This window comes from Lagopus muta, chromosome 1 (genome assembly GCF_023343835.1).
Source record: "Lagopus muta isolate bLagMut1 chromosome 1, bLagMut1 primary, whole genome shotgun sequence".
NCBI classification, from domain to species: Eukaryota; Metazoa; Chordata; class Aves; order Galliformes; family Phasianidae; genus Lagopus; species Lagopus muta.
In genome coordinates this window covers 164,766,573-164,778,797 of record NC_064433.1, presented here as the reverse complement: position 1 = coordinate 164,778,797, position 12,225 = coordinate 164,766,573, and the positions used below count along the sequence as shown (strand labels likewise).

At 38.1% G+C, this 12,225-nt stretch overlaps 1 protein-coding gene across 1 annotated transcript in view; it reads left to right on the top strand.

Annotated features, from left to right (window-relative positions):
• The window catches only part of EPSTI1 (epithelial stromal interaction 1), a 48,637-nt gene extending 36,641 nt beyond the window's left edge, over positions 1–11,996 (top strand). Inside the window, 5 exon segments of the mRNA XM_048926702.1 lie at positions 168–251; positions 3,086–3,159; positions 4,147–4,252; positions 9,193–9,233; positions 10,802–11,996. Coding sequence (XP_048782659.1) covers positions 168–251; positions 3,086–3,159; positions 4,147–4,252; positions 9,193–9,213 — 285 coding nt within the window. The 3' untranslated portion in view covers positions 9,214–9,233; positions 10,802–11,996.
• Positions 11,997–12,225: the final 229 nt, after the last annotated feature.

The window sequence follows — 12,225 nt, the reverse complement described above, 5'->3', positions numbered from 1 at the left end:
CCTTGGTTAAACACTAGTCTTCAAACTCATCAGTTTTTTTAATAACTGTAATCCTTCGAACAGTTCTGATTTCTTAATTACTTGTAAGTAGAATTGAGAATGAGGTTTGGCATGTTGATCCTCCCTCTACCCACACCAGTATGTCTATGTTTTCTATTGAACAACAGGCTAGAAGCCGTATATATAAGCGAGCTCTTCGAGAGGATGAAAACAGAAGATTGGAGGAAATGAAGCAAGAACAACAGAGGAAGGTAATTATACATGAACAGTTTACATATTGTGTCATTTTTGCATGCTGTGCGATCAAGTAAATGCATTGATTACTTGTAGCCTATGCACAGGGCTTCTCTTTAGGGAAAATGATGTAGTCACTGTTTTCAAATGTTGTGAGAGAGATGAGCCAAGTTGTAAAATTTGGACAGACAGAAGTATCTTCTGGGTTCATGGCTATTTGCATCTGGATGGCTAGCTCCTGCTTGCCTCTCCATTTGAACAGTTGCGCAAAGCATTTTTTTTGGATTGTGGTGACCAAAATTTCATAGTCTAAGGCAACCAGTCTTTCAGGTGGAAGTAACCTTACTGATACATTCACGATCTCAGATTCTGAATATATTCTTTATAGAGAAACAGTCTGTGTGCGCTGCTGTCTCAAACAAGTATGTGGAAGAACTCAGATTTGCTATCGAGTCTGTACTCTTCTATGTTCCTTTGCTAACCACATAAATGGAGGGTTTTTATTTGTCCAATTGTACTGTAATTACAACTCCATCTTCTGCATAGGCAACATGCATTGCCTGTAAGGCATGTCAACCACTGCCATCCCTCTGGCATAGTTTTGGGTACTAGATCTATGTAAAGATAATCTACACAAAGCATAGTTATTACACTGCAGTAAGTTCTTTACCTAGGTCTAACTGTGCAAATGTGCAGAAGGCAGCATTAACTACAGATCATTTAAAAATATATTAGCAAATAGAATCATAGAATGGTCTAGTTTGGAAGGAACCTCACCAAGGTTCTTGGATTCTATGATTTTTGGGGGTCTCTTCCAACACAAACCATTCTATGATTCTGTTCACTAATATACTCCCAACCATGGGCAGGGACACTTCCCATGAGATCAGGTTCTTTATTTAGCTTGGTTCGAGGGTATTGTGTAGAGCTTTAGATGTCATACTGATTTCTGTAGGACAGCAAGAAAATGTGGACTGCTTCTAGGGCTGCTCTGTCTTGGTACACAGCACCATGTGCTCCTTGCATTCAGTATTGCTGCTACATCCTGCACAGAGTGATGCACTGTGTATAAACCCACTGTAAATAATATGTATTTTAAAGGCTCCAGTAATTGTCCCTCCAATTTATGTTGGCTTATTTCTACTTCAAACTAATATTTATTAAAGTAATTGTGAATTCTGTCCTGTGTGCAAGCTCCTAGTATAGCACAACTATAAAATGTATAGGTATTGTCAGTTGCTTTTTTTTTTCTCTCTTCAGAACAGGTTTTAGTATGTATTGCTTGATTTAAAAATATTCAGTACACTTTGAACACAGCATCATATACACGCAGTGTATTTCAGAACATTACTCCAAGAGAGGACTCAGCGTATTGGAAAGTCAGATACTGGGTTTTAATTTTCAGGTTGAATAGTTATTTAAAACAGTGAAAATAAAGGTTGGCTTTTTTATTTCTTAATCCTGTTTCTTCTTTTAGGGCTAGACAAATATTGATACACAACACATTCACAGTTATTGATTTTCTTCATACATTTATTGCATAGTTTTTATTTAATGTTCCATTTAAATTGATTTTTTTTTTTTTTTTTAACATTTGTAGTTCCATTCTGTTACTGAAGCTTTTATCTAACCACTTCATTTTGTTTTACTTCCTATTCCTACTGGTACTCAGTTTTTATGGAAAATATGAAGTATGACTCTGTTCCCATCCGTCCCCACTTTGCCCTACAAGCCAAATTCCCTGCAGAAAAAATCTTCATCTTCAGTCCTTGAGCACATTACAGGGATCAAGAGGCAGACAAACAAGGAAACATGCAATGTTTCCTTAGCAGGTCTAGCTAGAATTGTATAAGCAAACTCTGCTCTTCAGAGAAGTCCCTTTGAGACTGTTTATGTACCTTAAAACTATATAATGTAGGGACTGTAGGCTTCAACACTAGGGCTTGCACATGCTTTCACCACACCAGTAGGTACTGTTTGTCCTTTCCTCACTATCATAGAATCACAGAACCATAGAATCACAAGGTTGGAAACGACCTGCAAGATCATCTAGTCCAACCATCCTCCCATCACCTCTGCTACCACAAGCACTAAACCAAATCTCACAGCTCCTCATCCAGATGCCTCTTGAACACTGCCAGGGACGGTGACTCCACCACCTCCGTGGGCAGCCATTCCAGTGCCTGACCACTCTCTGAGAAAAAAAGTCCTTCCTCACATCTAATCTAAACCTTCTATGGTACAACTTGTGACCATTTCCTCAGGCCCTGTTTGTTACCTGGGAGAAGATGCCAAACCCCTCCTCATCACAACCTCCTTTCAGGAAGTTGTAGAGTGCAATGAGGTCTCCTCTGAGCCTCCTTTATTCTCCAGACTAGGAGACTGAAGGGACTAGGAAGTTTCTTCACAATACTTTGGAGGGCAGATGAGCTATGGGCATGCTATTGTTTGGGCAGGGTACTGCATGCCTCTGCCTTGCTCTGCGTGGACAGGTGGAGCTGATGGGTACTGGCTATGCAGAGGAACTGTTTATCTGGAAGAAGGGGGACTTTGCTAGAGGGACAGAGCTTGCATGCAGGCTGGTCTACTCAAATGTTGGACTGGAGCTATCTGAATTCACATATCTAATCCTATGCAGTGCTGTACAGAAAAATGAGGTCTGTTCTGAGCTCAGTGCTGCCACATAAGCAAATAAAATGCTACTGGATAAAGTTGCAGAAATGACATGTGGCTCTAGTTGACATTAACTTCATGTGGAATTAGTTGGATTTTCAACATTGCCATGTTAACTAAAAATAAGTTTTGGGGTTTGTTTGTTTGTTTGTTTGTTTTTCTCTTTTGTCATCCCCAGGCTCAATTAATGGAATCAAAACAAAAGCAGAAGGAAGAAGCCAGGATAAGAGCACATCAAGATGAACAGAGGAGGTATGATGCAAAATTTCAGAATATACATTACTTTACTTTCTATCTGGAATGAGACTCAAAATTGCAAGCATTCATGCTTAAGAAGACTATTGCATTGAAGATCCCTGTTATAGCCTCTGGTTTAACTTTGTCTTCAGATAAACCACTAATATCCACCATTACAGCTGCTCACAGTAATGTGTGCCCCACAGTGCCTCTTTCACTTTATTTATCAGCACAAGGTACAGCACAGGGTAGGAACTATTAGCAGATTCAAGACAATTTAAAGACAGCTGGAGAAAAATATGTGTAAAATATTATGTGCAGCTATTCATTCAACTGGTCTGCTCTTCTCCTTCTGTCTGGATCGCAGTCTCCAACTAAGAATACTGCTGGGAACTCTACCTGTTCTCCCAGTCCCTTCAACATCTTCACAAGGAATGCAAAGTCTTTTAAAATATTTTATAATTTCCTAATTGCAGCTTCCTGTGACCTGCCTTGAAAGAGCACAATCAGATGGTAGTCTTCCAGCTTTATCATACTTGGTAGCCTCTTCCTGATGTCCTGAATGTGAGCCCCGAAGGCAGTACAAGAAAATGCTAGAGGTGCTTTCTGACAGCTTGGCTATATTAGTAACAAGCTTAAGTGGTTGTTTCATTAGGGAATCACTACTTACAGAAACTTGTTTAAATGAAGGCTGAAAGACTACCTAGGGTGATCAAGTGAGTGGTATGCAGGATGACTTTTTACTCCATTTTTCATAGCAATAGATGTATGCTTTTTAATCATGATGGATTGATCACAGGATAAGAATGCACCTGGTGAACTGAAAATGGAAGGCATCCTATCTCATGACAGGCTGTGGTTGTTCAGTACAGGCTTGAAAAGTATAGAATGATGTATATTTAACTGAGAATAGGGAAAGCACCTTAGAGAATGCTACATTTCAAAAGTTTGTGAGCTCCTCAGCTACCTTCAATCACTGTTCATTTTTCTTTCTACTTCAAGAGTAAATAATGCTTTTCTGGACCGACTTCAGAAGAAAACACAATCTAATAACATCAGCCAACCTGGATATTCTGGGAGTCTGGACTACTGCAGTGATGGTGCCTGGGTAAGTTTTTTGAGTACAGAGCACTAAAGCAATATGATTGTTTAAAAATTGACTTTATTCCATATACTGTTATGTGTCTGTGCACAGTTAGCCTGCATGACAGTCCAGGTTGGCTGCCAGCTACAGCAGCTTTCAAAAAGAAATCCTGTCTTAAATATAATCTGTTCAAATGGGAAGAGGAAGTAACAGCTGTTCTTGCAGCAGAGTTTGGTTGCTTTTCATGGAAGGTAGTACAAGGATCCAAATCCAACATACTTCCTGAAGTTCAGAACAAGAGTAGTGAAATTGTATGGGTTTTTTTGTAACATCTTTAAATGAGATCTATAAATTCATATTAACATGTTTGGAAAGGCTGTAAACATTTTAATATGATATTGAAAATGGAGGTGGAAAATGCCATGAGAAGTATAGCTGTTCATTCCTTCCTGAATAAACTTATGGCAAGGAAGGAAGACCTGACCATACCCAGTTTAAGTAGGTCGCTCTGAAAGTAATACCTCCTATTTATTTCCATGGAATCTACAACAGATACAAAGAGTACAATAGCACTACTTGATAGAGCAAATTCTCAGCTACAAAACACTGTTTTTTCAACACAGTCACCACCATAGCTGTGCATTTTCACCAGCAACGAACAAGAGCCTGCATACTGTGCTTGTAAAACTCAGCACCACTGGAGATGACCCACTGTTTCATAGTTGCTTTGATGATGTTGTTGCTAGGAAAATGTTTCCCCTGCAGGTCATCTCTCATCAGCTCAAACAGATGGAAATCAGAAGGCACAAATCCAGACTATGCAGTGGGTGTAGTGGTACAGTCCAGCCAAGATTGGCAACGATCTTCAAAATGATATGGGACCTGGCATTACTGTGTTGCAAGAGAAAGATTGTTTTCTTTATTCTGACTCTGGAAGTTTGAGCCTTCATCTTAGTCAGCGTTGTGATGTAACGGTCAAAGTTGATGCAGTTATTTCCATTATGGAAATTTCTATTGGGGTGAAATTCCATTGGTGAGAGGACAAAAGTGTAGAAATTAAAAATTGCAAAGACTGAGTAGCAAAATGATACAAGTCTAAATAAATTTAGTGAATATGGCTTTACAGAGGAAACTGCCTAGCTTGAGATGGACTGTTTGGTGTGGATTTGTTTCTTGGAAGATGAATGCTACAAAACCTTGGTTTCAAGCATCTACAAAGTCAAAGCATGACAGAGAAGCAGATAGTTTTCCTCCTAGAGGTTTCCAGATACTGAAACAGGAAAAGGAGCCTCTTATTCACTAAAAGCTATGGGCAAGCTTGGTGGAGGGCTCAGAAACCTCAGACTGAAGCCAGAACTGTGCAGAGCAATTCTCTTGGTCTTGCTGAGAGTGGACAGGATCTGTCAGCTCAGTCTCCCATTGTGTCTGATGGTAGCTGCTGCAAGAACAAGTTGTCTAGGGTCTTGGCTCTTGCTGGAAAACTGAACCATAGATATCCAGGCATAGTAAAAGAGTGTGAATAAGAGAGTACTCTATATAGCAGGCCTGAGTGATTTTTTTGAAAATAGCAGTGTTAGACTTCATGTAGGACAGAAGCAAGTAATGCCTAGAAAGGGGCGAAAGGTAAAGTCTGCTGGATGGTGCCTGCTTAGCCAAGGGTGGAAATTGTTCTTTTTACTTTACTTTGTATCCTTTATCACAATTTGTAAACTGTTACCTGGTAAAATAAAGTCTGTAACAGCCAACAGCTCCAATCTCTGAACTCCAGCATCTCCATCCATCCACTGTCCCTACTGAAAGCTTCTCTGGGTGTAGAAGGAATGAGGTTGTACCTTTAGTGCTTTACCACATGTGCTATTCCCCAAGATGCGTGGCAGTACCACTGCACTAGTGCACTCAGCCCAGGCATAGTTTTAATAGCAAACAGCTCCGAAAAGTCTACAACCAATCTTTTTTTTTTTTCTTTTTAATGTGTTTTAATATGTATGCATCAACATAATTACAACAAATCCCTATATGAAGAAGTAATAGATTTCCTACTCTGCATGTTTACTGAATAGTTCTCAAGGAGCCTGCCTTATGTTGGGTAGCACTTAGATTATGTGTTTTTCATATATACCTCACTATGAAATGTTCAGAAGACTGAACAAAGTACGGAAAGAATAAAGTACTTAAGAAGATGCCATAAAGGAGAAGAATTAAAATAAGTATTGGTAACAAGAGCAAGAATCTCTTTTAGACAGGCTGGAGGCTGCAACCTCAGTGTCTTTGATTATATCCAGGCTCTTCTCCCTTCCCTTGGGATTTTAAGCAAAAAGAGCTGAACTCCAAAGGTGCCTTACAAATCGTTGTCTGAAACATGGTGTTTTGCATTACAAAAGAGCTAACTGAAGCAGTTCAGATTATAAACTAAGATGAAAAGAAAAGAAAAAGGTTCCCAAAGTTAAGACCTGCAGGTAAGTTTTGAGCCTGCTCCTTCTTTGTAGTGGCACCTAAGAGGAAATATTTGTTCTTTCCTGCTTCTTTTTTCCTGACTGAGCTCTTCACAGTCACAAAAGCTTACAGAAACTGAATGTTGTACAAATGTTGATGTAACTGCTATATTTTTCATTATTACTTCTATTAGCCTAGTTTCCTATGGAAATGGCTTTTTTGTGATCACTCTGTATACATGTAGTTAGGTCTCCAACCTGCTGGCCAATCTTGACTGAATTTGAAAAGAGTGTAAAAGTCTCACAGATAATTCAGTTTATTTGCATTTTGTGAAAAACAGTGGCTGGTTGTAGCAGTGTTTGAACAGTGAATATCAGGACTGGCGTGGAAAGAGAGGAGAGGGTAAATTTATTGTTGTATGCTTGTCCAGGAGAGAAGAGAGCAGTTGCTGTGCCCCATTGCTTGCTAGTTGTTAACAAACTAATTTTCGTTATTCCTCTGCCTTCCAGACAGATTTTGTTTTATTAGGAATATTTTGATGTTGTTATTTCACGAAGTATTTTCATGAAAGTAGTTCTTTTCTCACCTTTTGGTTATAAATATCAAGGTGCTCTCTGGGTGGTTGTGTGTTTTGCTTTTTTAATGAGAAGCCAAATTAATGTTTCCACTTCTTTGTGTTGAGCTACTGCACCTTTGGGAAAGTCTTGAGTCTTCCTGTATGCTATCAGGAGAATATTGATGTCTTTTGTGCAGCCATTGACTCTAACATAAGTATAAACCTTTTAGGATAGGAGAGGAAAAGATAATGTTTGTCATTTCAACATCAAAGTTTAATCAATAAGATTGAGTCCTTACTCAGCTGGGGCATATAACTGAGGCAGTATGTGTTCACTGTGGTGGCATAAATGAACAGTTTTACTTAAATATGAAAACACTTCTATTTTTACAAAAGAATAACTAAAACAGTGACATGTTTTTATATTTACTCCCTTGAGATTTTTCCTTGCTCGAGCACTGCGGCATTTGCAGAGGCCAAGTGCTAATGCATGGCAGGTCTGTAACAGAGCCCTTGTTTGTTTTTTGAGTAGAAAGTGAGCAATGTGAAGGACTCTTTTGTCTACTCTGTTAATGGAGATAGTTCACATGGTGAGTAGATGAAATTTATGTGCCTGCTCTTCTTTAATGAAGTACTGGATGTCATGCTGGAACTCTCTAAGCTCTAGTAAACTCAGAATCTAGAAGACAACGTGACATATTGCACATTCCTGTTCCATGTCTCTTATAAACCCCATGTCAGGCATATGAGTGAGAAATGCTCTCTCACGTGCTGACTCTACTCCTTTAGTTGATACATTAATATAGATATTTAGAAGGGGAAACAACTGTGGCCTGAATACATAGGTGCAGGGCAACGGGACATTCTCTTCCTTTCCCTTACAGAGAACAGAAACTCAGTGGATGCTGGACAGAAATAACACAGCTTGAATATACAACTGTTTTAAATGAACAAGGCTTGTGCAATAGCACTTGTTTTGTTTCTTCCAACATGCTCCATGGGAGCATCACTCTAGAGTGTCAAGATTTATGGTATTTGCTACCAATCTGAGAGCATGTTGTTGTGGGGGTTTCACACCAGTGGACAACTCAGATTTGCCAAACTACTCTCTCGCTCCCCCTCTGCAAAAGAACAGGGGGAGAAAATATGGTGAAAAAAGACACAAGGGTTGAGATAAGGAGAATATTTGCCAATTACTAGAATGGGCAAAACAAACTCAACGTATGGAGATAAATGTAATTACTACCTATTGCCAGCAGGCTTGCCATCCACAATGATTAAATATCTTTTTGCAAAGAAAAGTTTGCTAATTTAGCTTTAGCCTGATTAGTCTATATGCAGTATGCTTTAGAAAGATTATTTGATTTTTCTCCTAAAACTATTTTTTGTTGTGATAGTTGTTGAGAGTAATATGCTAATCTTTCCAAGCAGAATGATGAAGGAAAATAAAAAACTGTTCAGTAGAAGCATTAGCTGAGGGACCTAAGATGAGTAAGTCCAGGTAGATGAGTTAATGACCTGCCTCTGACAAAGCAGTCAATCAGCATAATCAGATGTGTTCTGTCTGGCTCGACTTTGAGCTCAATCATTCTTTCTTTTGAAAATTTCATCCTGAAAGAGATTATTGGGAGTCTAGGGAGGAGCAAAAGAAACTTCTCGCTCTTTCAAATTGTGTGAGACTGAGAAAGGATCAAGGCATCTAAGGTACTTAGAACACTTTTAGATTGACTTGTTTAAGCAAAACAAGCTTATCTTCCAAGTCAGTACATCCCACTATTCATATGTAGTTCAAATCAAATAAATATTTATTACTGGAACTGGGATCTTCTTACATAAGAACTTACACTATATTTTAAATAGAGTTTTAAAAGACAGCAAAGGATACAAAGTAATCATGAAAGACCCACGTAACCTTAGTTCCTAACATAAGTGTCTCATTCTACTATACTGTACTAATGCATTTTTATTCATCTAGGGGTCAAACTACTTGGAATAAAGGATTAATGTTGCCAGAAGGTAAGAATACAAGATTTGTTAGTTGTCAGTACTAATGCTGGTATTAATTTAGATTCATATTTGCTGTTTCATTGTGACGGCTTTTGTAGTTTAATTCTCAAGTATTATGAGAGGGCATCTTAAAATAATGGCTTTCCAACTGTGTGCATGGAGCTATGCAATGGTGCGTACCAAATCTGAAACTTGTTCTTTTCATAAAGAACTGCAGAACGTGTATTTCAAGTCAAAGGAAGCACTGATGCCATTGAAAGTGTTTGCTCAGGATATGGTGATATTTAGTGCCAAAACCTCAATAAAGTCACATTCTCTGTGTTGTGGACTGTGAGTGGATAGAACTCGGCAGCTGAGGAATATGGTTGGAAATGCAGAAGGTGATTCTGCAACATAATTATGATTGTAAGTGAAAGACAGTGAAAGGGAAAGGCTTTGTTTTGAGCTACTTCTTCCTGCTGTTTCCCATGCATGAAAATGGAGATTGTTAGTATCAATAAAGGCTGTCAGTGAAACACCAGTATTGCATCAAAGAAATGACCTTTACACAAACCTCAGTGCATGTATGTACTTTTCTGAAAGGGGTTCCATACCCTTATTCCCAGTTCTGATTTAAAGACTTGTGCAAAGCCTTTACTTGTAGTCTTGAGGACTTCTAAGGCAAGGTATTGGCATATGGCACTCGAATTGCCTTTGAACTTTGTTTGACAGCTAGAACTTTGAAAGAGGAATTAAAAAATGAAATACTTTTCAAAACCACTTGCTTTTAGCCCTTCTTAAACGTGGAGGTTGGTGGCCCTGCATGTGGCAGGGGGGTTGGAGATTCATGATCCTTGAGGTCCCTTCCAACCCTGGCCATTCTGTGATTCTGTGATTCTTCTGTGAAAGGACTGTTCTTAATTTCCTGTACAATTTCTTCCTCATTTTCCACTCCAACACTATTTTAGTTAGTGTTTTCATAGCAGGATTGTATCCTAAAAATAGTATCTGAATAATGCAATTGGCTTCACATGAGTCATCTTTTCAGTTTTATGAGGAGTAAAATTGTTATTAAAAAGTAACTTAAATTCACCATGGAAATTACAATCAATAGATAAATTCAGTTCCCCACAGGGGAAAAAATGACCGTCTCAGGCAGCCCACAATACTGTTTGGTTTTGGAAACTGTGGACAGCTGAAGGAGTCAGACATATTGAGTTCTTTGTTGTTTTACACAATATCTACAGCACCAATTATATATTTACATATGAAGTGTATAAGAATTATGGACGGATGTACTTATTAAATCTTTATTTTAACATTTTGAAAACACATTTCAGCTTGCTACGTTAATATGTTGCTCAAAGAGTTATTAATACGTCTGCAGATAATTGGGATGTTTTGTGAATTTAATTTACAAAAAGGTAGAAATCCTTTCATGAGTGCTTTGCAGAATTAAAAGCTAAAACCTGTCAGAAAAAAAAAAAAATGGAGACTTTATTTTCCAGTGGACTTAATCCTAGGCTAGTATGACTTTGATTTTTTTGGTTTTGCTGCAAAAGATAATTTTTAATTCTGTTTTCTTCCTTTTGTTACAGAATACTAGAGAAATATTCTCTTTTATCTGGCTTTGGCCAAATGACCTTATAAAAGCTCCAAGAAAGCCCTCTTTTATCCGTGTGATTTTTTTCCTAGCCTGATTGCATCTTCACACCCACTTCGTGAGTAATCTGCAGAGACTGGTTTCTAGCTGTCATTATTCACACATATTTGAGGCAACTGGTTATGAAATTCCTAATTAATTTTTAATAAGTGAATGTGTCTTTTTTTTTTCTTTCCTTCTTAAATTGTTTTGCCTTTTGCAGAATGTAATTATGCTAGCCTTTAGGATCTCACAAAAAGAAGATGTTGCAGAAGCTGCAGAAATATCTGTGTTTACTTTTTACTGTGCCCAGCCTCAAATTTCCAGTGACTTGAACAGCAAAAAAAAATAATAGTGCTCTCTTGTGGGAGCAAAGTGCTGCTGCTTTTTTGTTGATGTTGCTTTTTGTGTTTTGGGGGTTTTGTGGGACTTTTTAATGTATGTTAAACAGTAGAGAGTCAAGGAGAAGCAAGTGTGTGTATTATAGATGGGCTATTTTGAAAATGTGTTTAGAAAAGTACAACATTAAAGAAATAAAACTTTAATACTGGAAACTTTTACACTGCATTCAATCTTGTACGCATCATTTTTTCACTTTCCCTATTTTACCTTGTTAACTTCTGTTACACGAATGGGGAGAAGTATTACAATCTCTAGTTATCTCTAGTTTCTTACTCTTCTTTTCTCTCTAGTCTAATGGAACTTTATTTCCATATTCTTGTTTTTGCAAACAGCAACATTTTAATGTTTTCTGAAAGTCAGACTCACGACCTTGATAGTCCTGATGAAAAAGAAGGATCCACAGTGTGTTAGATGGGCCATGCAGACAAGAAGCATCCACTGTATTTACAAGTACATTTTATGCAAAATTGAAAGTTTCCCAAGCAATATTTTTTTCAGTATTCAGGCATGCCACACACACTGGTTTTCCATAGCCCTTGCAACATGGAAATTTCATAATGCATCACCTGAAGTTTTCTTCTGAACCTGTGATGTTGCTGTGTTTTCTTTCTCCTTTGGGATTCTCTGTTGTTGCCCTTGGTTATCTCTGCCTCAGGGAATTACTCTACCCTCTCATACTACTAGTTAGCTGATGTTGATTCAAAGTGCAGGTTTCCCTAATGTTCTGCAGTTTAGCCTTTTTTCAGGCACCTGACACTGGAAACTTCCTTAGAAAAACTTCTGCATACTTAAAGAATGGTTCTCAATTGCAAATGGTACTTCTCCCTGCTATTGGACTTCTGCTTTGAAAATTGAATTCACATCTCACTCCCAAGTACGTCCTTTGTCAATTATTAGGTCTAGGGCTAGATGTCTGTAGAGTAGGATATATGCATGCACATATATTTTAAAGGACATGCCTCTGCTTAAATCAAATCC